The sequence below is a fragment of the Poecile atricapillus genome, chromosome 27 (assembly GCF_030490865.1).
Source record: "Poecile atricapillus isolate bPoeAtr1 chromosome 27, bPoeAtr1.hap1, whole genome shotgun sequence".
NCBI lineage: Eukaryota > Metazoa > Chordata > Aves > Passeriformes > Paridae > Poecile > Poecile atricapillus.
The window spans coordinates 3,290,878-3,317,120 of record NC_081275.1 but is presented as its reverse complement, the minus strand read 5'-3'; the positions used below and the strand labels follow the sequence as shown (position 1 = coordinate 3,317,120).

General features: G+C 56.8%; 4 protein-coding genes across 12 annotated transcripts; 1 reads left to right on the top strand and 3 right to left on the bottom strand.

Annotated features, from left to right (window-relative positions):
* Positions 1 to 29: 29 nt before the first annotated feature.
* Positions 30 to 4,515, top strand: AARSD1 (alanyl-tRNA synthetase domain containing 1). Its single transcript, XM_058857903.1, has 12 exons — positions 30 to 163; positions 229 to 351; positions 420 to 579; positions 993 to 1,050; positions 1,405 to 1,561; positions 1,652 to 1,768; positions 2,365 to 2,495; positions 2,665 to 2,731; positions 2,919 to 3,010; positions 3,477 to 3,531; positions 4,075 to 4,169; positions 4,293 to 4,515. The coding sequence occupies exons 1-12, from the start codon at positions 125 to 127 to the stop codon at positions 4,426 to 4,428; spliced, it is 1,230 nt and encodes a 409-aa protein (XP_058713886.1). The 5' UTR covers positions 30 to 124; the 3' UTR covers positions 4,429 to 4,515.
* Positions 3,913 to 8,814, bottom strand: G6PC1 (glucose-6-phosphatase catalytic subunit 1). The gene is made up of 6 exons (XM_058857909.1): positions 8,521 to 8,814; positions 7,915 to 8,024; positions 7,502 to 7,610; positions 7,178 to 7,293; positions 5,000 to 7,091; positions 3,913 to 4,417 (listed from the first exon to the last, which is right to left on the bottom strand). Exons 1-5 carry the CDS (start codon positions 8,748 to 8,750, stop codon positions 6,580 to 6,582), a joined length of 1,077 nt encoding a protein of 358 aa, XP_058713892.1. The 5' UTR covers positions 8,751 to 8,814; the 3' UTR covers positions 3,913 to 4,417; positions 5,000 to 6,579.
* A 145-nt stretch (positions 8,815 to 8,959) lies between these two features.
* LOC131588862 (membrane primary amine oxidase-like) lies at positions 8,960 to 15,927 on the bottom strand. Its single transcript, XM_058857885.1, has 4 exons — positions 14,018 to 15,927; positions 13,634 to 13,919; positions 12,837 to 12,966; positions 8,960 to 12,691 (listed from the first exon to the last, which is right to left on the bottom strand). Exons 1-4 carry the CDS (start codon positions 15,792 to 15,794, stop codon positions 12,389 to 12,391), a joined length of 2,496 nt encoding a protein of 831 aa, XP_058713868.1. The 5' UTR covers positions 15,795 to 15,927; the 3' UTR covers positions 8,960 to 12,388.
* A 621-nt stretch (positions 15,928 to 16,548) lies between these two features.
* On the bottom strand, positions 16,549 to 26,243 carry LOC131588863 (membrane primary amine oxidase-like). 9 transcript variants are annotated; one of them, XM_058857888.1, is made up of 5 exons: positions 24,234 to 26,243; positions 23,234 to 24,137; positions 18,082 to 18,367; positions 17,738 to 17,867; positions 16,549 to 17,217 (listed from the first exon to the last, which is right to left on the bottom strand). In XM_058857888.1, exons 1-5 carry the CDS (start codon positions 24,798 to 24,800, stop codon positions 16,933 to 16,935), a joined length of 2,172 nt encoding a protein of 723 aa, XP_058713871.1. In that variant the 5' UTR covers positions 24,801 to 26,243; the 3' UTR covers positions 16,549 to 16,932. The 9 variants fall into 9 exon arrangements, with proteins under 9 accessions (XP_058713871.1, XP_058713870.1, XP_058713872.1 ...); XM_058857887.1 differs by lacking the exons at positions 23,234 to 24,137; positions 24,234 to 26,243 and adding exons at positions 19,304 to 20,964; positions 21,123 to 21,239; XM_058857889.1 differs by lacking the exons at positions 23,234 to 24,137; positions 24,234 to 26,243 and adding exons at positions 19,304 to 19,904; positions 20,037 to 21,177.

Here is a 26,243-nt window from a genome sequence, read left to right as displayed (position 1 = left end):
GCGCGCCCGCGCCTCACGGTGCAGGCCCCGCCCCTTCACGGCACGGCCGCCGCCACCGCCGGTCCCTGTCCCTCCGCGGCCGCCCTCGCCGCCACTCCCGGCTCGCTTGTCCCGAACGGTCGTGATGGTGTTCCGGTGCCAGCGGGACAGCTGGGCCCGGCAGGTAGCGTCGGGCCGGGGCCGGGGCTCGGGGCAGGCCCGGGCGGGCCCTCACGGTCTCTGTCTCAGTTCACCACCAGGGTGGTGTCGTGCCGGGCGGCGGAGCTGCGGCCCGAGGGCGGCGGGGAGCCGGTGCGCGGGTTCCAGGTGGTGCTGGAGGACACCATCCTCTTCCCCGAGGGCGGCGGGCAGGTACGGGCCGGGCTGGGCTGGGCGGGGGCCGGGCCGGGGCCGGCGGCGCTGATGTCCCGTGTCCGCAGCCGGATGACCGCGGCCTGATCGGGGACGTGCCGGTGCTCCGTGTGACCCGGCGGGGCTCCGAGGCTGTGCATTTCGTGCCGGCCGCGCTGGAACCGGGCGCTGAAGTGCTGCTGTCGCTGGACTGGGAGCGCCGTTTTGACCACATGCAGCAGCATTCAGGTCCGTGCCGGTAGCGGGGGGTGCCGATGGGGCGGGGGGCGGTCAGCACCCGGCCCGTCCCCTCCCTGGTCAGGGTAGGGAGAAACCCGACAGCTCTGTGTGCACAGTCTGTTCCCGGGAGTACTGAGGGCAGCAGGTGCCCCTCTGCGACCTCTCCTTGGTGTGTAAATAAACGCAACGAAAACAGGTTTGGAAGGGAAATTCAACCTGCTTTGCAGCCCCCAGCGAGTGCTGTAGTGCTGCCGGGAGCCGAGGCTCATGAGGCCAGAGCTGTGTCCTTGCTGCTGCTGAGCACTGGCAGGAGCCCCTCAGCACCCAGCACTCACCTGTCCTGGAGAATGTCAACAGGAATGACACAGCCTGACTGAAAATACCAGTGACACTCAAAGCTAGTGCTTGCACATCTCTTCCAGGACAGCATCTCATCAGTGCCATTGCAGAACAGATGTTTGGATTCAAGACGACTTCATGGTGAGCAGGATAAAGGTTCCTTTTGACCCCAGTGTTCTCTTGTTAGGCACATGCCACCATGCTGCCCCACACAGAGCCTGAACACTGAAACGCCAAAAGCAATTTGGACATTTCACTTGAGCTCAGATGTTGTGGGATAGCTGACTAACCTGGAGAGAACCTGTACAAAGTGTTGGCTCTGTCTTGTCCTCCTTAAGTGTTTGGTTTCCATCTGGTGCTCTGAACACAACAGTGAGAGGAAGGAAGTCTGTTTTGTTTCAGTCACCACATTCCCAGCAGTGGAATTCGGGTTCTGCACCAAGGGACCTCCCAGCTGGTCTCAGCTACAGCAGCCAATGTTCTTCCTTGGTGCAGGGAGCTGGGCTGTCAGCGAAGTGTCATTGAGCTGGACACCCCCTCAGTGACAGCTGAGCAGGTCGAGGCCCTGGAGAGGAGCCTGAACGAGAAAATCCGGGACAGGGTTCCTGTAACAGTGAGGGAACTGGCTGCAGATGACCCTGAAATTGAAACAGTGAGTGGTGGGGGAGAACTGATGGGATTTGTGGGACCAGAATAACTGAGCACAGATGTCACCTTCTTTGTCACTCTTCTCCTCTGCCAGGTGAGGAGCCGGGGGCTGCCTGATGACCACGTAGGGCCAGTGCGTGTGGTGGACATAGAAGGCATTGACTCCAACCTGTGCTGTGGGACTCATGTCAGCAACCTGAGTGACCTCCAGGTGGGTGGCTGCAGCTGGGCTGCCTCTGGGAGCCACACTCCACATGGAGTACAGCCAGAGTCTGTGGGATCCACAGGCTGCTCAAGACTGTGCTGATGAGGAAGGGGGTGGCAGCAGCCTCAGGCTGAGGGAGGGTCACACACAGGTTGGGCACCTCAGGTGCTTTTGTTTCCTTGCTGCAGAACTCAGCCCTGTGTGCAGCAGTGACATTTTTGCACTGCCAGGGGTGTTGGCCTTGTTCCCTCTGCTTAAAACTCTGATATTTTTGAGTGTTCATTGTGGATGAGAAATTTTCTGTGCAGGGAAATGGTGATAGAATCTTTAAGTATTTGTAGTTTCTCAGTCATTGGTCTGTTTCCCAGCAGAGACATCCAGATACCCTATATAGAGTGCATCTCATTGCTAAAAAATTGCATAAATTCCACTGTACCACTATCCTTTTTTTTTTTTTGTATGTTGACCTTATGGCTGATTTTAATCAATTTATTTTCACTAGCAGACAGTCAAAATTTGCCACAAGGCATAATCTGGTAGGAAATGATCACCTGTGTGAATTACCAAAATGCTGTTGTGACCAGGTTGATTTTCTTTTTAAGGTTATTAAACTCCTTGGCGTGGAAAAAGGGAAAAAGAACAAAACCAACTTGGTTTTCTTGGCGGGAAACAGAGTGCTGAAGTCAATTGAACAAAGCCACAGTACTGAGAAGGCTCTAACCTCCCTGCTCAAGTAATACCCTTTCCACTTCTGTTAATCTTCACTTTTCCTCCTGAGAGATACCACATAAGCCTCAGGGTACATGTTGTGGGGCTGTATATGATGTTGCCTGTTTTGCTCCTTCAGGAAATCCTTCCTTTGTCCTTCAGAACAGTGATCCAAAATCTCCCATTTCTTTCAGAAATGGGCCAGGTGAGCACGTAGAGGCTGTGAAGAGACTGCAGAGCTCTGTGAAACTGCTCCAGAAGGTACAAGAATGGTTGGGAAAAGTGGGTTGTCACTATTTCCTGTAGACCTTTAGCTGTGGTAACTGGGAGTCAAATCATTGGCTTCCATTTTTGTGGATATTATGGAAAGTGCTCAAACCTCTGGGAACACAGCTGTGTTCAAACTGACTGCTGCAGCTGCAGTACAGTTCAGTTGATTTTCTTTCAGAATAACCTGAACCTGCTTAGAGACATTGCTGTTTTGATAGCCCGGGACTTCAAGAGCAAACCTGCTCCAAAGCAGCTGTTTGTATTGCACAGGTATGGGGGAGCTCAGGGAGGAGGGGGCAACAGTATCCCACACATTTTGTGACAGTTGGATCTCTCACGTCTGTGCAGTTTGTTTTCTCAAGGAAGAATGTAAACAAATAAATAGATTATTAAACTGCCTTGGCCTACTGCAAAGTTGTGTAATTAAAGGAATTTGTTCATAATTCAGTCACTCAATTCTTCTGGTTTTGTAGCTGAGAAATTAATCCATCTAATGTGTCCATCTAATTCCCTCTGCACTTGATATTTTCAAATAAAACCAGGGAGCTCTGTTTCTTAAAGATAACACATAATTCTTATCATGTCCACAGGAGTGTCCAGTGAGAATTTACATAGATAGACAAATAAGAGCAAGAGGCCAAAATCCCTGATCAGGCACTTGGTTTCTGATTGAGATTTTGTACTCTGGAGGGGGGTTTTGCTTCTTTCTGAAGTGTTTTTTTATCCATCCATACAGGAAAGAGGGTGATTCTGAATTTATGAACATTATTGCTAATGAGATTGGGACAGAGGTGAGTCACTGATGAAGACTAAACTGATTTTTCTGGTTTTCCACCCATTATACACAGACAGGGACTGGCCAGGCTGCTGTTCCTCACACAGTCATGATCTGGAGCTCTGGTTCCTTTGACAGGTACCTGAGGTGACCTGTCCCCAGCAGCTGCAGTCTGTAGGGCAGTCCCCAACAGTGAGAATTCAGAGCACTGAGGAAGAGCCTTAACCCCCCAAGAGTTGTACAGAGTAGAAACAGGTTAGGATAGGATTAGGCAAGAGTAGAATAAAAAGAACAGGTTTCAGTCACAATCACCTAATTCAACTGCCAACTGTATCTTTTTAACTTAGGATACTCCAGTATTGTTCTGTCCCAACAGCACAGGACTGAGCACAAAAAGTTCAGATGCCACTTCCCTTTTACTTTTCTCAAGCAGTCTCAGTAGTGCACGTAGACTTCCGAATTGTCAGTTTGCTGTTTGTGTCCTGTGGCCAGTGTCTGTCCTCTTCTTGGATGAGGATGGCACTGATTTATCTGGAACAAGGCCCATCTCTGTCCACAGGAAACGCTGCTATTCCTGACTGTGGGAGATGAAAAAGAAGCAGGACTCTTCCTTCTAGCTGGACCTGTTGAAGCAGTTGAAAATTTAGGTCCCAGGTAACATGTTTTGTGATTTAACTTGAGTAAGAATTGTGATGTTGCAGACTGAGCAGCCAGGCACAGATCTGTGTGTGCTGTCTGGAGCAGGTTGGGCTCCAGCCTGTGGTGTTGTTGCTGCAGGGTGGCAGAGCTGCTGGGTGGGAAAGGAGCTGGGAAGCGTGGCCGCTTCCAGGGCAAGGCAGCCAAGATGAGCCGGCGAGGAGAAGTGCAAGCTCTGCTCCAGGAATTCATTAGCCATCAAAACCCTGGAGCATAAGAAACAATTCTCAAAGTAGGTTTGTCTTCCCTTTGTTTGCATAGGCCCCTGTGAGCTTCTCTACCAGAGAATAAAGACCTGAACCCAGCAGCTGGTGTGCACATGCTCTGCATGGGCTGGTTTGGTGCTCACGGAAATGGGGAGGGGATCTGCCATCAATGCTTTGCTGCAAGGGCTCATTACTCAAGACAAATGGTACAGGGATTAACGTAGCCCTTAGTTAACCACTTTGTAGGGTTTCTAAATCCAGAAGGGGTCTCTTGCTGGCAGTTCTTTGGGGCATTTGGCTTTGTGCCAGTTGCTGAGGAGGAGTTGCTTGTCACGAAAGCTCAAGCAAGAGGCAGCTGGTCCTCCCAGACACCTTGGGCTGGGCAAGGGCAGGGAGTAGCTGGAGAGGAGAGCAGGTGCCCCACAGGCAGGAGATCATTCCCCACCATGTACCAACTGCTTTCCCGTGATGGGGTGCAGTTGTTACTGGTCATTTTTTGACCATCAGTAGTTTCTCAGGTTGATGAAACTGTAAACTCCCTAGGGATCAGGCAGATCTGTCCCTGGTGTTCCCTCAGCTCACCTTTCCTGCCCAGGCAGGCCCTGGAGCTGCTGCAGTCTCCTCTGGAGGATGTGGAGTCACAACAGGGCACAACAGGTAATTTGAGAATTTACCCTTCCCCTTGCTAGAAATGGAATGACAGGTTTATTCCAGATGTTGGTAATACACAGAGAAACAGAATAAAAGAAACCTCCATCCTAGGGGGAGTTTATCTGCCATGAGCAAGGAGATGGGAGCAGCCCCAGCAGATGGGGTTCCCAGCTGACTGCTGTGACTGCTGCGTGGCCACAGCCTTGGCTGAGCTCTTGGGATGGTGTCAGAACACAGGAACCATCACTGGGGCCTGGAACTGGGTGTGGGGTCAGAGCTTCAGGGGCTGGTGCTTTGGGAGAAATCCTACACATGCACACAGTCTGGCAGGAAGAAAGTACCTGCACCTCCCTATCTATTTTGGACTGTCTCAGACTGAGCAAGGATGTTTACTGAGAAAGTAAACAGGGCTGTACTGCCTGCACAGCTCAGAGGCTGCAGGTTGAGCCCACAGGATTTCCTGCTGCAGTGAGCACTGGGCTGGGGTATTGAGGAGGGAGGGGCATGACCCCAACCCCACACCGCAGCCAAATACCAGTTCTGTCCCAAACACCCTGGGGGCTCAGCACAGCCCCAGCTGAGCCAGTTGGTCTCAAAGCTGAGCTTGTTTTTGTGAGCAGTGAGGTGATACAAGTTTATTCCTGGCACAAAGTGCACGCAGAAGCCTTGGATAAACAGCACAAAAAGCAGCTCATTGGCCCCACTGTGCTGTCAGTGTTCAACTGCACCTCAGGGCAAAAGGTAGAGACCCAAGGCACTAGGCACTAGCCTTTGCAGTGGCTTGAGGGTGTCCTGCAGGTGTTGAGGGTCTTCAGCACCCGGGAGAAATGTCCTTTACCATCTGCAGACCATGCCACAACCCTGCATCCAGGAGCTGATCCCCCACCCCATGGCAGTGGCCAGCAGGACACTCAAACTCGCCAGCCTAAACAATGTTCAGCTTTAATAAAATACCTCCTGTGCACAACCCCACCCCATGTCCTGTGTGCACAGGTGTGTGTTACACACGTACACACATGGGCGTGTGTGCACCCCGCACTGGGTGAGCACCAAACGTCCCAGGCCTGGGGGGTCTCTCCCTGTCACAGTGTCTGCTCATTCCTGTCACAGAGCTGCCTCTTCAGCTGAGCTGAGAACCCTGCTCGCAGTGGTGCTGTCCCCAGCCCTGCAGCACGGAGGTGGCCTGTCCCCACAAGCTGCAAGGGAGTGCAGGACCGCCTGCTGCTGCTGCTGGGTCCTGGGCAGGTGACCCCCAGCTGTGGGTGCAGGAGGGACAGCAGGGGAGTCCTGGGCACGCAGGGCTCTCTGTGCCACCAGCCATGAGAGCAGCGTGGCTGCCACTGTGTGTCCGTGTTGTGGGAGCCACCAGGCAGCAGCACCAGCCCAGCCTCCATGTTCTGCTCCCAGGGCAGAGCCAGCCCGTGCAGATTCAGCGGGAAGCAGACAGCGGCTGAGGTGCAGCCAGGGCCTGGCAGCGGTCCCTGAGCCCAGGGCTGGGGTGTCTGCCTGCCTTAGGCAGCCTTTTTGTCCTGTGTGGCCAGGAGCTGGGAGAGGCAGTAGGGGATGAGGCCGACGGTAGCCAGCGGCACGGCCGCGCTCTTGCAGAAGGAGAGGGCGTAGAAGAGCAGCTGCATGTGGGAGGGTGGCTTGAAGGCATCGAAGATGTGGAGGATGAGGAGGGAGGCAGCGATGCAGCCCAGGCGGAAGGGCAGCTGCTGGCCCTGCTTTAACCGGGAGCTCTCCTGGTACATGTGGGAGTTGAGGGCCAGCCCCAGCCCAAAGAGGATGCCCAGGTTACGGAGGAGGCTGGCAAAGGGAGTGGTGTCAATGTGGACCCACTCAGGGTGGCTGCACCACTTCTGTGCCTTCTCCAGCGTCCAGAGCAGGTCCACGCCGAATGTCCAGAGCAGCAGGTAGAAACCCAGGGTGAAGCTGAAGAGGAAGACTGTGATGCCCAGGTACCGCTGGAAGCTGGCATTGTAGATGCAGTGGACGTGCTGGAAGGTCTTGGCCACGGCCATCCCTGCCAGGGAGGATTGGTCAGTGCTGTGGGTACTGCAGTCCAGCAGTGGTGCTGCAGGGCAAGGGAAGGGGGTCTGATGCACTCACCTGAGAAAACCCCTGCGATCACCTGGTGGGGGAAGTGAGCAGCAATGTAGACTCGGGACATGCAGACACAGACCTGAACTGCCCAGAACCCAATCCAAAGCACTGTCCACAGCACCCTGGGAGGGACAAGTGGTCATGTCAGTGCCAGGGCCAGCTTGCACTGCCATCATGTAGTCCAAACATCTGGCTGCTGAGCCTGTCCCCATGCAGACCCTACCTGGGGTGCTGCCAGGCCACAGCTTTGTGCCTTGATGGGCTTGGCTGTGCCTGTCAGTGCTGGGAGCTGCCTCTGCCTAGCACAGGTGGTTTTGGCACAAAACTTACCAGTATCTGAATGTCCTTGACTGCTTTTCTCCTCCAGCAGCAGAGAGGAGAGCCGTCACCATGACATAGTACACGCCTGCTGCACCCATGGCATGGCCAGATGGGCTCCCTGGGCAAGAAGAGAGACCCAGGTCAGACTCTGCATGGGCCAGAGCCGAGCACAGGCAGCTGTGCTGAACCACCAAGGGTCAAGGTCTGCTCTGTGCAGGGGCTGCCCTGCCTCCTTCCCCTGCAGGCACAGCCAGCGTCCCAGGAGCTCAGCAGTAAGAGCCTCCTTCCAGAGCTGTCCAGGGGCATGTGCTGCCTGCAGGCTGCCAGCCACAGCCCTGGCCAGGCCAGCACCCCCCCCTTGCTTGTGGAGGTCACCCCCTGCCCCTGGCTGCACACCCCTGCCATGGCTTGGGGAACCCTACCGGGGCCAGTCTCGCAGGTGAGCGGGAACTGCTGGATCGCTGGTGCAGAGTTGTTGCCATAATAGTCTGTGTCAAGGACCCACCAGTATGGCCTCTCCCCAAAGAGGATCCTGAAAAGAAAGAAGGGATCTAGGGAGGTCCTGGGCACAGCTGCAGCTTTAGATCTGCCCTGGGAGATGGAAATAGCTAAGGACCCACAGGTGGTCCAGGGCATTCTGACAGACACAGCACCCGGCTGACTGCTTGGTTCTGACAGCTGGCACTGCCTGTCCGTGTCCCCATCCCCAGCCCTGAGGGGAAGAGCAAGAACTTCCTGGAAGCAAGTCCATATGACCTCTTGTAGAGAGGGGCTCTGTGAAGATCCCCCCACTCAGCACCACAGCCCTGGCTGAAGGGAGGTGCAGAGGCTCCATCTCTGCTTGGCTCTGGAAAGGGGGGAGCTGTTGCTGCATGGCTTAGGAAGGAGTGACCACTGTCACTGCTCAGCTGGGGCTGAACTCTGTTTTTTGTTCTGCTCTGGCACTGGGGCTGAGAGCACCCATCCAGCCCACATTAGTCCAGGTGTGCCAACACACACAGGTGGGAGTGTTGGCTGGGGGCACTTACCACTTGAAGACGAGATTGAGCCAGTCTCCAATTACAGCCACCCAGATGAGCCTGATGCCCACTGCTTCACTGAAGTGGAACCAGATGGGGAAGAGGACAAAAAAAGCATTCCTGAGATCAGCAGCATAAGAAATGAAGAGGAACCAGTCCTGGGAGCCCTGGAAGCGCTGCTGCAGCCAGTGTGTTGTCCTGATGCCTGCATCATGCAGGAGGTTCATGTTGGCCTCCATCCTCCTCTGCTGCCGCTGCCCTCGGCGTGGCTCTGCCTGTCCCGTACTCCACTGTGCCACTGGGGTTTTATACTCTGCAGGGTCTTGTTTGCAGCGGGCAGGTCACTGTCCCAGCACTGATCTTTGGACCCAAAACCACTCTTTCCAAAGGTACATCACCAGGGGGTTGTAACAAACATGTTTGGAACAACTTACGTAAAAGGGGAAAACAGGCTTCGAGGGCACGTGGAGTGCAGGGTGCTCCAGCTCCAGCAGCATCCCCTGCCCTGCCCCATCCCCTCACTCAGGGGGATCCTGCAGGCCTGGCTTCTCCAGCTATCCAATACAACAGTTCAGCTCTGACTGAACCACAGCCCTTGCTCCATTACCCTGTGTGTGTGACAGTCCTGCAGAGCTGCCATGTCCAGGGCTGACAGTTGCTCTGGTCTCTCTGCCATCCCCCTGTGAACCACCACCAGAGCATGGCAAGGATGTCCAGGAGCATGGAGTGGGTGCATGGAGCAGAGGGCAGACTGCCCACCCCTCTCCTCATCTGCCAGGCTAATTTAACCAGGACTTTGCATAATGAGAAACTTTCAAAGCCATTGCTGGAGGTCCCTGCAGTCCCAGACAGCCAGGCCTGGGATGCTCCTGGCTGCCAGCCATGTTCTGATCTCTAGTGGGGGGCTAAAGGACCCTTGCAAAAAGGGACAGCACTTCTCCTCCCAGCACTGCTCCACTGGGTTAACCCCTCCTTCCCCATCAGACCCAGCTGTAGGTACAGAGCCAAACACACAGCTCATCCTGCAGTGCCCATGGCCGTCCCCTCCACCCCAGCTGCACTCTGCTGTCCCTGGCACTGCAGCTTTATCCTCCACAGCTGCCAGAGCATGGACACACAGCCCTGCAGCAGCAGCACAGGGTGCCCAGCCAGCACCCACCACAGCTGAACAGGCAGTGAGGCATTAATGATCAACAGCCAGTGAAATGCATCACTTATCTCCCCCCTGAGAAAATTCACGTCAGGATCCTTGAACCCCTGCCCTATGTTGTTTGCCTCTGTGAGAGCTGTGTCCAGTAGTGAGTCCTGCTGACAAACAGCAGCACTTTCAGGCCCCATCCTGCCCCTCTGCTCATGCAGAGCCCAGGGAGCCATGGGGACTGACAGGCAAAACAACAGCAAACCTCGCTCCCTGGGATATGGGCATGGGTGCCCTGTGAGACAAGCAGGCAAAGGCCACAGACTCAGCCCTGCTGCAGGCATGTCCTATCCAGCCTGGCCTTGCTGCACCCAAGGAAGATGGTCCCAGACCCTGGACTGAGCTCCTAACCTGCAAAACATCCCAACAAAACAGAAGTTTGCACAGAAATGGAATTACTCTTGAAAAGCAAATTCCCCAACAGCTCATTCCAGGGTCGTCAACTGAGAGTGGCTTTGGCCAGCGTGAAGGAATGCAACAGACTTGGCTTCCGTTCCAAAAATATTTTGAAACCATCAGCAATAAATCCTTCACAGGAGATTTCACAGCGGAAAATGGGGCAAAAGGTGTTGGGGGATGGAAAAAATCACTGCAGGAAAACTGGGGCCAGAGTGGGGAGAGGGCAGGAAGCAGGATGGAAGCAGTCATCTCCTCCCTCCCAGCACAGGGGACAGAGTGGCTCAGCCCTGCTGTGCAGTGCCAGGAGCACATGGCACTGCTCAGGACTGTGCCAGAGGTGCCAGGGTCCACACGGTCCCAGCGCTGCTCCATGGCCTGCCCTGCAGGTGAATGCCCAGCCCCAAAGTCACTGTGTGGATCTGGGGCAGGGCAGGGAAGGAGCTGAAGCTGCCCAGGCACTGCAGGGCTCTGCATCCTGGCTGCTCTGACAATTGCTCAGGGTCCAGCTCATCCCCTGTGCTCTGCAGCCCTGCCAGCAGCACCCTGGGCATGTGCACTTTAAACTGGCTGGCTTTCCCAGGGAAGGAGTGGGGCCAGGCTGGGAGAACCCAATTTCTGCCCTGGGTCTGTGCACAGCAAGCCCAGGAGCAGCTCCCAGCCCAGGAGCTGTGTGAGGGCAGCAGCTGGCTCTGGGACACGCTGTGCCCGTGATTCCCAAGGTTCTGAATGCAGCTCTGGCCAGTGCAGCACCAGTGGGTGCTGTGCCATGTGCAGTGCCAGTGTTTGGTCCAGAATGTTCCCAGACAGCTGCAAGGTGCAGGCTGTGCTGTGGCAGCGTGGTCACTGCGTCAGTGCACGAGCAGAGTCCAGGCAGCACCGCACATGTGGGCACGCGGTGTCGGGCTGGGAGCTGGCTGGACACGACCTCCCTCTCGCACTGCTCCTGCCAGGAGCCTCTGGGCACAGCCCCTGCTGTCACCCCAGGGCACTCAGGGACCGCTGCAACCTCTCACTGAGCCATGGCCTGAGCTGCCCTCTCCCCCCATCACCTCTCCCGTGTGCTGCAGCAAGCTGAGCTGGCTCCCAGGGGCACATGGCAGTAGAGCTGCTCAAGCCCCTCACAGCACGTTCTGGACAGACCCATCCACTACAGCAGGGGGTTAGAGGGGATGGATAGCCACCATGCCCCCAGGGACACTTTGGTGAGTGCTTAGCCCTGTGCCAGGGCTGGCACTGGCCTTACCAAGCTCCTTGGTGTCCCCATCCCAGCCTGGCACGGTGGGGATGGGCTCTGGGCTGTGGGATCCTGCAGCCCAGAGCTCCACATGCAGCCAGGGGTGTGGAATCAAGGGTCCCCACACAGGGGGGCTGAGCACATTGGGCAGCAGCCAAGCCCAGAACTAATTAACACAGCTCAGAACAACTGTTAAACATTAACTCCATCAGTTGCTCCATATTCCCTGGCAGGAGTCTGCTGCCAGCACCGGGGTCCAGGAGCATTGCCAGGACACGCTCGCACAGCCACGCCGGGCACTGGGGTGGCCCCACATCCCTTGGACCCCCACAGAGCTGAGCCAGGGCCATCCCCAGCAGGGCAGCAGCTCCCACAGCATCAGCTGTGCTGGGTCTGGCCCCGGCCACAGGAGACAGAGCAGCACCCGTGAGCTACGCGAGTTTGTTCAGGAAAAGCACTCGAGTGCCTGTTTATTGGGAAAGGCAGACATGAGACAGCCCAGCCATGAGCTCCAGCAGCCTCCCAGCGAGCCCAGTGCATCTCCATCTGCAGAGCTGGCAGCAGCAGCCAGAGCCTGGCAGTGCCTGGGCACAGAGGCCGTGATGCTGCAATGGCTGTGTGGCTGGGAGGATGTTTGGGCATCCCATGGCAGGTCCACAGCAACACCACAGCCCTCACTCCTGCCACTGTGGGCAAAACCTCAGCTCCTAGGGCAGCTGCAGCTTTGTGCTATGGGCAGCCTTGGCCAGCACTGTCACCCTGGGTACACCGATGATGAGAAGGTGGAAGCCCCATCCCAGAGGAGGGGAGCGGCTATGGGCATGTCACAATACACAGGGTGACATCCAGGATGAAAGAATGAAATCACTCCCAGGGCTTGTTTTTCAGAGGTTTTGGGTCCTTTTTTGGCACAGCTGCAGCACTGAAACAAGAACTGAGCTTCTCCCAAAACCTGACCCTGAGCACATGACACCCTGGGCAGGTCCTGCTGTGGGACAGAGACCCTCTGAGCACCCACCCGAGAGCCAGCAGCACCCCCTGGCCCATCAGAGCCCACCAAAAGGCGGTGCCAGGCTGAGGTTGAGGAAGCCCCCAAAGTGGAAGGGGGGCAGGCGGGGGGCACAGGCAGTGGCAGAGGACAGGCAGGCAAGGGGATTGGCCCCACAGGCCCCAACATCCTGTTCACTGCTGAAGTAGACACTGTCAGATGAATCCACTGAGGGATCCTCGTTGAAGTAGTTGTAGGGCCTCAGGAAAAAGCCGACACCATTCCCCACAGTCACCGTGTTGGGGATGTCTTCAGCATGAGGGACGTGCAGGAACCCCACAGTGATCCAGGCAACCAAGTCCTGGGAGAAGAGGAACATCTGTCAGGCTGAGCAGGACTCTGCCAGCCTGGCAGCTGCTCAGTCTGACTCAGGGACAGTTGCAGCTTCTGTCCAGGATGGCCCCCACAAAGCTCAGCTTCTCTCCAGCCCAGGGACCCCAGCTTACCTCGTTGGTGATGGTCTCGTTGTTGATGAAGTCAGCAAAGGCCACAGTGGGCGTCCAGGGGTCATTCTGGTTGTAGATGCTGGTGCTGGTGGGCTCCTCCTCCTTCCTCCGGGTCACGGCCAGCTGGTACCTGCCAGCACAGGGACCAGAGGGGCTTGTCCCTGTCCCTGCCCAGCACAGGGCAGCCATGGCACTGCCAGCTGGGATGCACTGACAAACTGGGGCTGGATGCATCCCTGGTCTGCCCTGGGGCAGGGAGGGAAAGGGCTGGGACAGCTGTAATGGGCAGCAGCCCCAGCATCTTCCAGCTTTGCAGGGGATCCCTTGCTGCCTGTGGCTTTTTCAGTGTGGCTGGGAAACATGAATGGATCTAGGTGCAAATATTGCCACTCAATGCCCAGTGCACTCCCTTAAGCCACAGCTACTTCTCCCCACACAGCCGTCCCCAGCATGAGCTCCATCAATTCACCAGTGAGACTGGTCTGTGCTTACCACAAGCATTTTCCAAAAGGTGTTCTGTCCTCATGGGAAGATATCACAACCTGGTGATGCCAGTGCTTCCCTTAGGAATTTGTTCTGCAGCCTACTTCCCCTCGAAGGGAAAAACACATGGGGCTGCTCTAAATTAGTCTGACGTGGGGTCAGATTCCTGCCTGTGAACTACCACAAGCAGATGTTATTGAGCAACATCTCAAGGAAATTTCAGAGCCAAAAGCTATGTGTGTTTGCTGTTTAACCCTTCCCTGACAGCCTCCCTCCACCAGGAGCAGAAGCAGCTCCACAGCTCTGGCACCCACCTGCCCCAGCTGATGGAGCGCTCCATGGAGCTGTTGGTGGGCAGGTGCTTCCCAGCAAAGCTGATGATCTGGATCCGGTAGCTGCGTGGGTGCTCCCACTTGTTGGGATTGGGGCTGACAAAGGAGAGGTAGCGGGGCATGGGGACATTGAGTGGGAACGCTGCCTCATCCTCCTTCTCCAGCCTTTGTCTGCGGAGGTATGGCCGCTCAATGGTGTTCTGTGCGCTCCAGGGATCTTTGACAAACTCATACTCCATATCCTGGGTCTCCAGGGAGTTCAGCTGCCCTGTGAAGCAGAAGAAAAAACCCTCTCAAGCTCTGCACCCCAAGCAGAGCCTTTGGCCACAGCAAGCCACAGCCACGCACAAAGCTGGCCCGACCTACCGTCAACATCCAGGTCCACCTTGTAGTGGATGTGGTGGAGGTGCATCGTCCCCAGCGTGTGGGGTCCCACTCTGTTGCCATAGTCAGTGCCTCGGCCATGGAAGAAGGAGGAGCTGATGTAGCCAGTGGCATGCACCCGGACCTCCACGGCCCCGTTGCCGTGGAACATGAAGTCCCAGATGTAGTCGTAGTTAATGAGCGTGGAGATGGTACGGATGACCAGCGTGTTTTTCCGCAGCCCGCCGTAGTACAAGGACTGTGAGTCGGAGAAGTGGCGCCTCAGAGGGACGGCAGAGTCATGTTCAAAAATACAGAGTGAGTTTTGGTTGGTTTTGGGAGTATCTGCCTCTGCCAGGTAGTGCCGGTCCACGTAGGTCGCAGTGTAGGGGCAGTCCAGGCCCCGGACCAGCTCGTAGGCAAACCTGCCGATGCCAAAGCTGCCGTCGAGGTAGCGGGTGGACATGCCCCCGGGGCAGTTGGAGCCATACAGGGCTAAGGCTTCCTGCAGACTCAGCTCGTAGACAATCCTCTCCCCACGGAACCTGATGTCAAAGAGGCGCGGGCCAGTGTTGGGGTTCATGCCGAAGGCGATGCTCCAGCCCTGGAAGGAGATGTGGTTGTCCCTGACGCTGTAGCGGGGACCCTGGGGCTCAAACTGCAGTGGGCCTGGGGACCCAGGTGGGCGCCGGGGCTTCATTGAGCCCAGCACTGCATCAGCCCGGGGCTGCTTGAGCCTGACAACCTCCAGAGTACCGGCCACAAACTCCTGTTCCAGATCCCCCGTGCTGGCAAAGTACCGGCCGTTGTAGAAGACTTGGCGCAGCTGCCACCGGGAGACGTGGAGGTCCCCGTGGTCCACCAGCACCTCCAGCCCCACAGGAGACAGGTAATAGCCAGTGCCAGCCACGTTGTGGAAAAGAACAAACCAGGTCACACGGTCACCAGACTTGAAGCCCCGAGGGGCCGTGGTGAGGACGACCAGGCTGGTCCCGTCAGACTCACAGCACGCAGTGAGGAAGCGCGGCGCCTTTTTCAGCTCCCTCTGAATGAGGGCGTTGATGTCCGCGTACTCCTTGCCGGTAACGGGTCTGCGGTGGTACGGCACCTTCCCCCCGTACTTCTGCACCGTCACGTCTCGGTGGTACGCCGGCGTCGGCAGCGGCCCCACCACGTACTCGGTGATGTTGGGGTCTGGCTGGTTCCCAAAGTACAGCACAGCCAGCGCCTCTCGGCGGGGACGAGCCCCCGCGCCGTCCAGGAACCGCAGCACCTCTGCCTTGCCGGGCACCTGCACATCCACCGAGGCGATGCAGTTGTCCGAGGGTTTGGCGCGGGAGGCCTCAACCAGCGGCACCCCGAGGTGTCCCTGCAGGTACCGCACCACCTGGGACAGCTCCTCAGGGGTCAGGTCAGCAAACACCAGGCTCTGGCCATCCTCCATCTCCTCCTGCTCTGGGGGCAGGTGCTGGCAGGTTCTGGGGGTCCTTTCTCTGGTCAGCAGCACGCAGACCAAAGCGAATATTGTGGCCAGCGCCAGACCAAGGAGGATGAGCACAGTTTTCAGGCTCATGCCTGCTGGGGCACTGAGTGCTCCCACAGCCTGGCAGGACGCGTTTCCAGCTGTGGAACCCTCCCAGCGACTCACCACAACAAGGGGCTGGGTTGGCTCGGGTTTATTTTCCTCCCCTGATTTCTCAGCAGGGAACAGCCTGGAGGAACTCGCAGGGAGGGTGCAAGGGGACGTTCTCACACATTGCCAGGATTTGCTGGGAACCATAAAAGGCAACTTTGCTCTGCTTCCCTAGAGGATCATAATTTTAAGTAAGCTCAATGTTTGTACATCTGTCCTTCCCCTCTGGTTCCAGATCCTACACTGCAGAGCTTGAAGAGGATGGATCCAGTCTCTTAGGGGAAAAAAGCACATCTGCCTTCTTCTCTTAACCCCACAGATGCTGGGCAGGCAGCAGTGGCTGTAGAGACAAACCTTCCCCGTGCAGAGCAGAGCTGAACACAGCACCACTGCCCATCCTGACACAGCCCTGCCATCACCAAGCAGCACTGCCTGCTGCTGCCAACATCCCCATGGTCCTGCAGCTGGGATGGAGGGGACAGCTCTTTGTCACTCTGCAAAGGTGCCCAGTGATCCTGAGTTACATCCTAGCACAGGTGGGGCTGCGAGGAGGGGAACAGGGGCACCAGAGCCCAGCCAGCATCCTGGCAAACAGGGAGTGGCACTGGCCATGCTGCATCCCCAGCAGCCATGAGACCCCTTCCTGCAAGGTCCTGTCTGGATCCCTCCCTTGTGCCCAGCACTGAGGGCCTGAGAGCCACAACCTGCCCAGTCCTGGCCATGACCCAGCCTCCCCCCAACAGCAACGGGGCTTGGTGCCCGTGCCCACCTCAGTCCACACCCCTGAGCCCTGGGGCACGCCCCAGCTTGTCCCTCCTGCCCTCCAGCTGGAGAGCCCCGTGCCCTGACAAACACCCAGAGCCACACTGCTGGGCTGGTTTGTGGGCACAGCAAACACGGCAGAGACCAGCATCACACCCCAGGAGAAACTGCTGTAAATTTAAGAACAAGACACTTGAGAGCATTGGACCAGCACCATTTTCATTATTTTAACCTGAGATATGCACTACACAGCACTTGCTTCTACAGCAGAGGAACAGGATTTTCTCCTCACTTTCCTCTGGCGACAGACTCAAATTCAGGAATTAACAGATAACGTAGACTTCCATCTCACATCATGCTAAGAAAATCATGCTTCCTTTTTCAAGAGCACTATTTCAAAAGCAACAATAAAATGTGAAGTCATTAGACAACTGAAAACTGAGACAACTTCACTAAAAAGCTGAAAATCAGAGACAGAACAGTCAGCCTGGTGTCTCTGACACATCTCCACTGTCCCATAGCATTAAAGCCTGCTCATATTTCGAAAACCATCATAAGTGAATGGGGGGAAGTTTGGCAAACAAGAGGCAGCTTTGGGCAAGCAGGCAAGAGGGTTGATTTCACATGCTGTCAAGTCCTGCTCGCTGGTGAAAAATACACCATCGTGGGAGTATATAGAGGGGTCCAGGTCGTAGTAATTGTAGGGTCTCAGGAGAAAACCGACCGAGTTTCCCACGGTCACGGTGTTGGGAATATCCTCAGAGTGTGGAATGTGAAGGAAGCCAGCAGTTATCCAGGCAACCAGGTCCTAGGCAGAAAAGAGCCACAAGCCCAGGGTTACATCAGGAGCTGCAGCAGCAGTGACCAAAATACACATGAGGCGGTGGGGAGTGACAGAAGAGAAGGAAAGGGAGCCCAATGGGCACCAGCTGGCCACATTCCCACACACCAATCTCCCCTCTCCTGGGAAAGGACTCCTCCCTTCCCCAAAGCCCTGCCACAGCCATGGCTGCAGATATCCACACAAGGAAGGGCCCTTGCCTTGACCTCCATGCCCTCACAGAGATTTTCATAATGTTTTGCCAGCATTTCTCCACAGGGAGAAACAATCTTCTGCTCAGCTCACACTCTTTGTGCTCTCTGACCAAAGTACCAAGCAGACACACAGAAAAGGGGATGCTCAAACCCACTTTCCTCTTTCCTCTGGGCTGCTGCTCTCACAGCTGGGCCCATTGTCCCAGGGGCTGTGCTGGAGTCTCTCTGCTCCTTGGGGCTCCCACTGAGCCTGGGGCTGAGTGTTACACTCCAGCCCAGCGACTCCAGCTTACCTCGTTGGTGATGGTCTCGTTGTTGATGAAGTCAGCAAAGGCCACAGTGGGCGTCCAGGGGTCATTCTGGTTGTAGATGCTGGTGCTGGTGGGCTCCTCCTCCTTCCGCCGGGTGACGGCCAGCTGGTACCTGAGGACAAGAAAAGAGATGGGAGCAGCCCCCCGAGGCAGGGCAGAGCTAAATCAACTCCTGAAAGCCTGCAGAGCACAGGCCTGCTCCAGTGGAGCAACCCCAGAGGAGTGCTTCCCTGTGTACCCATCAAGGGACATCCAGCAGTGCCTTCCCAGCTGGCAGGGCTGAGGGGGTCTCTGAGAACCTGCCACGCCAGCCAGAACAGCCTGACCTTGCCCAGCTGATGGCCCTCTCCATGGAGCTGCCTTCAGGGATGTGGTCCCCTGCAAAACTGGTGATCTGGATCCTGTAGCCGCGCTGGTGGCCCCACTTGTTTTTGCTGTTGGCCGCGAAGTAGACATATCTGGGCATCTTGGACTGGAGTCGGAAGGCAGCCTGGTCTTCCGTGTCCAGGACTTTCTTGGTGAGTCTTGGCCGCTCTATCTGCTGCTCTGGGTTCCAGGGAGCCCGTGTCATCTCAAATGCCATGTCATGGGCCACGAGGGAGTTTTTCACCCCTGTGAAGCCAAAACAAAGTCACTGAGGAGAGTCCCCACAGTCCCCTGTTCCCCAAGGACACCACAGTGCCTGCTCTCCCTGTTCTCCCTCCTGGGCTCTGAGCACAGATCCTGCCCAGGAGCCGCTGCTGCTCTGCAGCTCCACGTGCTGTGGCAGCCCCATATGTTGATCTATGTCTGGACACTCATCCAAACCAGGCAACACCACTCTGCAGCAGACTCTACAAGAGACAAGAGACGAGCCTCACCCCAAGACAGAAGAACAGGTTTGCTTCCCATGCAAGCATAGTTTAATTAACTAGAGCGGAGCTTTGTTACTGCTCATCCTGCACAGCCCAGGTGCTGCACACATTTGCACATCACAGACAAGAGCGGTGTTGTGCTGTTCTCAGGCCCTGCCACAAAGAACAGATGTGGGCCCAAGGTTCAGAGCAACAGGAGCAGCATGGGAGCAAATCAATCTGAGGACAAGGTGGCAAAAGGCTGCTGAGAGCATTTGATGGCCAGTGCCTGTGCAGTTCTGGCAGAGGGGTTATTGCTCAGCACCTCCTGCCTGTCCCACCATGGAGCCCCTCTGTGCTCCCCTCCTTTAACATACAAGTTCCCAGCTCCATAAAAGTAATTTCAGAGCTGAACCTGTGGCCACCTGTGAAGGTTTGAGCCTCACAGAAGAAGATGCACAGCCAAGCTCATTTCCTTTCTTTTTCTCACATGAACCAAACTTCTAAGCCCACACCTTCCCAGCAGTGTTAACAGTGACAGTCTGATTTCATCTGCCTTCTCCCTGTTCCTGCAGTTCTGCCACCACCCACTGCAAGCACATCCTGCCCCACAAGTGGAAAGGAAAACCTGTAAAACCACCAGAAAAGTAAAGTCTTTTCAGTCAAAAAGTATATGGAGAACATTTTAAAAAGGAGAGACAAGATCCAGACCTACCTCCCACATCCAAGTCCACCTTGTAGTTGAAAAACTGAGTGTGGATCGTGCCCAGGGTGTGCTCCCAAAGCCTATTGCCATATCTCAGGCCATCCCCGTGAAGAAAGGAGGAGCTTGGGTAGCCCGTGGCCTGCACCTTGCCCTCCATGGCCCCGTTCTGGTAGAAGATGAAGTCCCAGACGTAGTCATAGTTGCCCACGGTGGCAATGGACCGAATTACCAGAGCCGAGTTGACCAGCCCCCCGTAGTAGAGCGACTGCAAGTTGGAGTAGTGGCGCCTCAGAGGGGAGCCCAGGTTCTGCTCAAAGATGCAGAGCGAAGCCTTCCTCCTCTGGGGCCTCAGGCTGGCGGACAGAGAGTGCGTGTCCACGTAGGTGGCCGAGTACGGGCAGTCCACCCCTCGCACCAAGGGGGAGGTGTAGCGGCCCAGGCCAAAGCTCCCGTCCATGTAGCGCGTGGACATCCCTGCCGGGCAGTTGGAGCCGTACACTGACAGCGCCTCCTGGACGCTGATTTCGTAGGCAACCCTCTCCCCCCTGTGCCGGATGTCAAACAGCCGCAGGCCTGCGCTCACGCTCATCCCAAAGGCAAAGCTCCAGCCCTGGAACAGCACGTGGTTGTTCCTCACGCTGTAGCGGGGACCCTGCGGCTCAAACTGCACCGGGAACAGCGCGGCCGGAGCAGCTCGAGGCTTCATGGACGAGAAATCCCCATCCCACGGGGCCTTCCTCACCTTCTCCACGCTGATCCGACCCTGCACGTAGGCACTCTCCAGCTGAGCCATGTCCCTGTAGTACTGCCCGTTGTAGAAGACCCTGCTCACAGCCCACTGCGAGATGTCCAGGCTGCTGTGGTCCACCAGCACCTCCAGCCCCACTGGGTGCACAAAGAATCCACTCACGTTCTGAAACAGGACAAACCAGGTGACCCGATCTCCAGACTGGAATCCATGAGGGACTGTGGTCTGAAACACGATGTTGGTTCCGTCATACTCAAGGACTTCTTGCAGGAAGGTCGGTGCTGCAGCAAATGCCTTCATCTCCAAGAACACTCCCAGCTGCTCGTACTCGCTGCCCAGCGCCGGTCTGCGGTGGTACGGCACCTTCCCCCCGTACTTCTGCACCGTCACGTCTCGGTGGTACGCCGGCGTCGGCAGCGGCCCCACCACGTACTCGGTGATGTTGGGGTCTGGCTGGTTCCCAAAGTACAGCACAGCCAGCGCCTCTCGGCGGGGACGAGCCCCCGCGCCGTCCAGGAACCGCAGCACCTCTGCCTTGCCGGGCACCTGCACATCCACCGAGGCGATGCAGTTGTCCGAGGGTTTGGCGCGGGAGGCCTCAACCAGCGGCACCCCGAGGTGTCCCTGCAGGTACCGCACCACCTGGGACAGCTCCTCAGGGCTCAGGTCAGCAAACACCAGGCTCTGGCTCGTGGATCCTGTCTTCTCCACAATGCCGGGCTGGGATTCACAGCTGGGCGATCGCCCACCCCTGCTCAGCAGCATGCAGGACAGAATGAAGATTATCACTGCAGCCCCGACCAGGAGAACGTAGGGAAGTTTGGGGTTCATCACTCCGAGTGCAGTGGCAGCCCATGCAGTTTGGCTGAAGAATCCAGAGCTCGTCCCTCACCTGCAGACCAGGCTCTTTCTTCATTTGCAACTGTGGGCGTAACAGCAGCGCTTGTGAGCTGGGGAGGGAACTTGTAGCTCCCGTGGGGCTCTGAAGAGATCACAGGTCCCAGCCAGTTTGGCTTGTTTCCTCCCCACCCCAGATGCACCAAAGGAGCCAGCCAGGGAGCCAGTGCCTGGCTCACCCACTGAGCTTCTGAGGGGTTTCTCTGCTGCAGGGTGACACCACAAAGAGCTCCAGTCTCATCTGTCCTAGGGGCCTTTGCTTCTTTCAGTGTCTCCCAGGATGCTCCGTCTCTGTCTCCTGTGGCATCCTGGTGATGCCACGGGGGAAGGCTCAGCCAGCCTGGTCCTTCTGCACCCAGACCAGCCCCACTGCCCTGAGGGGCCAGTCCATGCTGGCACAGCCCCAGACCTGCTCATGCCAGTTCTTCCTGTCCTTATTCTCTGTTGCCTCCAAGTCCTTCCCAGCCCCGAAGGAAGGGACCTGGCGGCTCCAGCCTGGCTGTGGGCAGACCAGAGGCAGCTCCCTGGTGAGAAAAGGCAGCACTTGCTGAACCATTCCTGTCCCATCCCAGCAGAGGTGATTTTTGCACAAGAGCTGCCCTGGACAGAAGTGGTGTGAGGCTCCTGCATGGCCGTCAGCTCCTGCAAGGCTCCCCCACGGCTCCTGGCCCCACACAAGGCAGTGACACACAGTGACAGCAAAGATGGATTTTTGGAGATCAGGGCCCACCAAACACTCTCCCCTGCTGGGGAGAGCCTGAGGCACAGGCAGGAGGGACCAGAACCACCAAGGCAGCACCGGAATAATTTATTCCATTTGCATTTATGTTAATTTAGGAATTATGCTTTCAGCCTCACTTCCAACTAGGCAACAGTTGCCCTTTTTCCCTGCAAGTCCCACAGCAGCCTCAGATGAGGATCCAAAAACCTGTGTGGGCAATGTCACTTCAGCTGTGACACAGCTGTGCCCGCCGGCGCTGCAAGGTGGGGCTCCTGTGGGAACTGCTCCAGCTCCTGCATGGCCCCGAGCCCTCTTGCCCGGAACACCTCTCGCCACAGGGAACAAGTCTGAGATTTACACAACTCCACTCCAGAGCGCTCTGCAGCAGGCAGGGCTCAGGCTCTGAAAACAGAGAGGGGCACTGAGGGGCAGTGAAGTCACACAAGAGGACCTGGCCTCCACACAGGAACTGTATTTTAGCACATTCTCGAGCCTTGCCTACAGGAAGGAACCAGTATCAGCCCTGATTTTGACTGTAACAGCAGCAGCACCTTTCAAGGCCACACAAAGCCCTGCAGCACAGGAGGACACGTGCTGGGACCAAATGCTTGCTCTGGGGTTAGCTGCAGTTTGACCAACACAGCTCTGAGATCACTTCCCACAATCCAGGAGACAGCCGGGATCCCTGGGGCTGCGTTTCTCTTTGGGCTGGTTCAGATGGAGCCACTGCACACCAGCGACCTCTTTGGTCCTGTGCAGATGTAAAACATTTTCCCTCTGCCTTTGACAGGAGCGGTTTTCAATAAAAGGCACCATGTGTGTCCCCCAGTGTCCCCAGACTGCAGGTGCTGCCATCCCCTTGGGGGGACTCAAAGGTGGCCCCGAGGCTGAGCATCCCTGCGCTTTCAGGGTGGCTGCCAGCGCTTCACTGTGAGCAAGGGGCTGCTCCTGGGCTCCAACACCCCTGTGCAGACACCCAGTGCCAGACTGTGACTGCCCATGGGAGCAGGGGAACTCACTGGCTCACTGCAGCGGCTTCACAGCTTGGGATCCAACGCTGGAGAGTTTCCTCAAGAGAAGAAGGGGAGAGAGCTGCAGGAGCTCAGCCCCACAGAGCACCAGGACCGCTGCCCTGCTTTACATGGGGCAGTGAGAGACTAAGAGGATTTTCCCAAGGGAGGAGGAGAGCCAGGAGCAGCAGCAGGCGCTGGGAAAGCAAGCTCACACTGTGCTCAGACAGGGCCAACTCCCTGTCTGCCCGCCCATGCCTATGGCAACACACACCGTGCCAGACATGAGGCCTCAAGGAAACACAAACATTTTTCAGCTGCTACCTTTCATACTTTCCCTGAGCTGAACACAGAGCTCCCAGAAATTCCCACTGCTTTCCACTCAATGACCTTGACAGACTGGTTTATATATAGAAAAGTAATTTTGCAAAGAGGAGGTTGGAAGAATAAAGAAGCAGAGTTATGATGTCAGTTATTAGGGAATGTATGGATGAGGAGGCAAACCTCAAAGCTCTTGGGTTTATCAGAACAATGTCAGGCATTAAAAGAAGATCCAGACCTACCTCCCACATCCAAGTCCACCTTGTAGTTGACAAAATGGGTGTGGATCGTACCCAGGGTGTGCTCCCAAAGCCTATTGCCATATCTCAGGCCATCCCCATGAAGAAAGGAGGAGCTTGGGTAGCCCGTGGCCTGCACCTTGCCCTCCATGGCCCCGTTCTGGTAGAAGATGAAGTCCCACACGTAGTCATAGTTGCCCACGGTGGCAATGGACCGAATGACCAGAGCCGAGTTGACCAGCCCCCCGTAGTAGAGCGACTGCAAGTTGGAGTAGTGGCGCCTCAGAGGGGAGCCCAGGTTCTGCTCAAAGATGCAGAGCGAAGCCTTCCTCCTCTGGGGCCTCAGGCTGGCGGACAGAGAGTGCGTGTCCACGTAGGTGGCCGAGTACGGGCAGTCCACCCCTCGCACCAAGGGGGAGGTGTAGCGGCCCAGGCCAAAGCTCCCGTCCATGTAGCGCGTGGACATCCCTGCCGGGCAGTTGGAGCCGTACACTGACAGCGCCTCCTGGACGCTGATTTCGTAGGCAACCCTCTCCCCCCTGTGCCGGATGTCAAACAGCCGCAGGCCTGCGCTCACGCTCATCCCAAAGGCAAAGCTCCAGCCCTGGAACAGCACGTGGTTGTTCCTCACGCTGTAGCGGGGACCCTGCGGCTCAAACTGCACCGGGAACAGCGCGGCCGGAGCAGCTCGAGGCTTCATGGACGAGAAATCCCCATCCCACGGGGCCTTCCTCACCTTCTCCACGCTGATCCGACCCTGCACGTAGGCACTCTCCAGCTGAGCCATGTCCCTGTAGTACTGCCCGTTGTAGAAGACCCTGCTCACGGCCCACTGCGAGATGTCCAGGCTGCTGTGGTCCACCAGCACCTCCAGCCCCACCGGGTGCACAAAGAATCCACTCACGTTCTGAAACAGGACAAACCAGGTGACCCGATCTCCAGACTGGAATCCACGAGGAGCAGCTGTCACCATGGCAAGATTGGCTCCATCATACTCCATTACTTGTTGCATGAAAGCTGGAGCCGAGGGGAACGCTTGGCTCTTTAGAAACTCTCCAATCTGCTTGTATTCGACAGCCAGCGTCGGTCTGCGGTGGTACGGCACCTTCCCCCCGTACTTCTGCACCGTCACGTCTCGGTGGTACGCCGGCGTCGGCAGCGGCCCCACCACGTACTCGGTGATGTTGGGGTCTGGCTGGTTCCCAAAGTACAGCACAGCCAGCGCCTCTCGGCGGGGACGAGCCCCCGCGCCGTCCAGGAACCGCAGCACCTCTGCCTTGCCGGGCACCTGCACATCCACCGAGGCGATGCAGTTGTCCGAGGGTTTGGCGCGGGAGGCCTCAACCAGCGGCACCCCGAGGTGTCCCTGCAGGTACCGCACCACCTGGGACAGCTCCTCAGGGCTCAGGTCAGCAAACACCAGGCTCTGGCCGTCCTCCATCTCCTCCTGCTCTGGGGGCAGGTGCTGGCAGGTTCTGGGGGTCCTTTCTCTGGTCAGCAGCACACAGATCAAAGCGAATATTGTGGCCAGCGCCAGACCAAGGAGGATGAGCACGGTTTTCAGGTTCATGTCTGCAGCTGCTCCAGCAGCATGCAGAGGCTTTCAGAGCAGGCTTTCCAGCTCCTGCCTCTGTCAGTGTATGCTGCACTGGATGGATTAGCACAGAAAGCACAAAAGACTGGGAGAGGCTAGGGGAGGAGATCTGAAACCCTTGGTGACCAGAAAGGGCAGATCTCTCAGCTGCAGCCTCTTCTGTCCTTCACAGCAGTGCCCTGAAAGAACTTGTGGAGATGTAGGGTCAGTGACTCACTCAGACAAGTTCCACATAATTCCGTTACTTTTTCAGTCCAGCCTGGCTTCCTGAGGCTGCCTGTAAAAACGGAGATCCTGCAGCCAGCCTGAGGTGGCTGTGACCACTGTGAGGCTCTGACAAGCTGGGAATTGTTGCCACACTGCACAATTTCACCTCTTTACAACTCACCAATTTTCCTTGTTTATCAGGCTGCTTCCTTGTAAACATTCTGCCTGGCAGCACCATTCCAAGCTTGGAGTTACTTTTTATTTAATTTTTTTCAGTCTTCCACATGGAAGGCTTTGCTGAAAACACGTCCTTCTGTGTAGCAGCAGAAAAACTTTGGCAGGCTTGGAGATGTAGTTCAGGATGAGAATCAGGTCCCAATGCGCTGTGAACACGCAGCTCTTAGTTTGCACCTCAGCACAGCCCTGAGCCAATGAATCCCCAGCCACAGGATCACCCAATCTCTGCCTCCAACAGATAAACTGAGGCACAGCTCCCAAGAGGTTCCCTCAAAGACAGAAGGACCTGAACCTTCACCTGGCAGCAGCCGAGGGCAGTGCCTGCTATCAGCACAAGCCACAGTGCCCAGGCTGGGCAGGCACAGCTGCCCTCTGGACCCCAGTGCCAGCTCCTGCTGGCCTCACGGTGCTGGCCACAGCATGGGCAGAACAAGGCAGGCAGAAGGACTCGGTGCTCCATCCTGCCACGCAGCACATGCTCGGGGTAGACAAGACGCACCACCTTGGCTACAGTCCCGGAGCTGGTGCTGAGTAGGACAAGGCATCCAAGAGAACCAGGGCTGGAGATTCAACCCAATGTTTCCACTCCTGCTGCCAGCCTCACCTCACCTCACCCTCGTCTTCTCCTCTTCCTTGAGTCAGTTTGCTGATGGGAGACGGCGCCCACCAGCCTCTGGTTCCTCCTCTGCAGCAGATCCTGCCTGGGGCTCAGCCCCTCTGTGGTCCTCTGGCCGTGCTCAGACACCACAGCACGAGGCAGAGGCCACGTTGCCGAGGGACAAGCTCCATTATCCTCACCACCCCTGGCAGCCTGAGCCTTCCTCAGGGCAGGCTGCAGCTGTGAGGCCAGGGACACACTCATCCTCTCTGTGCCAGCACACAGGGCCCTGCCTCACCAGCCACCACGCCAGGAGAGCCTCAGAGCCACAGCACTGGCTTCATGTAGACACAGTGCCAGCAAAGGGGCTCACTGCA

What these genes read in the sequence shown, in the direction of transcription:
- AARSD1 (XM_058857903.1), top strand. Translation starts at nt 125, where the DNA reads ATGGTGTTCCGGTGCCAGCGGGACAGCTGGGCCCGGCAG. An exon ending in GGGACAGCTGGGCCCGGCAG is followed by an intron (nt 164 to 228) that starts GTAGCGTCGGGC and finishes TCTCTGTCTCAG; the next exon opens with TTCACCACCAGGGTGGTGTC. An exon ending in GCAACCTGAGTGACCTCCAG is followed by an intron (nt 1,769 to 2,364) that starts GTGGGTGGCTGC and finishes TTTCTTTTTAAG; the next exon opens with GTTATTAAACTCCTTGGCGT.
- LOC131588862 (XM_058857885.1), bottom strand. Translation starts at nt 15,794, where the DNA reads ATGGTTCCCAGCAAATCCTGGCAATGTGTGAGAACGTCCCCTTGCACC. An exon ending in CGCTCCATCAGCTGGGGCAG is followed by an intron (nt 12,967 to 13,633) that starts GTGGGTGCCAGA and finishes CTGTGCTGGCAG; the next exon opens with GTACCAGCTGGCCGTGACCC. An exon ending in ACGAGACCATCACCAACGAG is followed by an intron (nt 12,692 to 12,836) that starts GTAAGCTGGGGT and finishes CTCTTCTCCCAG; the next exon opens with GACTTGGTTGCCTGGATCAC.
- LOC131588863 (XM_058857887.1), bottom strand. Translation starts at nt 20,873, where the DNA reads ATGAACCCCAAACTTCCCTACGTTCTCCTGGTCGGGGCTGCAGTGATA. An exon ending in AGGGCCATCAGCTGGGCAAG is followed by an intron (nt 17,868 to 18,081) that starts GTCAGGCTGTTC and finishes TCTTGTCCTCAG; the next exon opens with GTACCAGCTGGCCGTCACCC. An exon ending in ACGAGACCATCACCAACGAG is followed by an intron (nt 17,218 to 17,737) that starts GTAAGCTGGAGT and finishes TTTTCTGCCTAG; the next exon opens with GACCTGGTTGCCTGGATAAC.
- G6PC1 (XM_058857909.1), bottom strand. Translation starts at nt 8,750, where the DNA reads ATGGAGGCCAACATGAACCTCCTGCATGATGCAGGCATCAGGACAACA. An exon ending in CACCTGCGAGACTGGCCCCG is followed by an intron (nt 7,611 to 7,914) that starts GTAGGGTTCCCC and finishes CTTCTTGCCCAG; the next exon opens with GGAGCCCATCTGGCCATGCC. An exon ending in GATCGCAGGGGTTTTCTCAG is followed by an intron (nt 7,092 to 7,177) that starts GTGAGTGCATCA and finishes CCTCCCTGGCAG; the next exon opens with GGATGGCCGTGGCCAAGACC.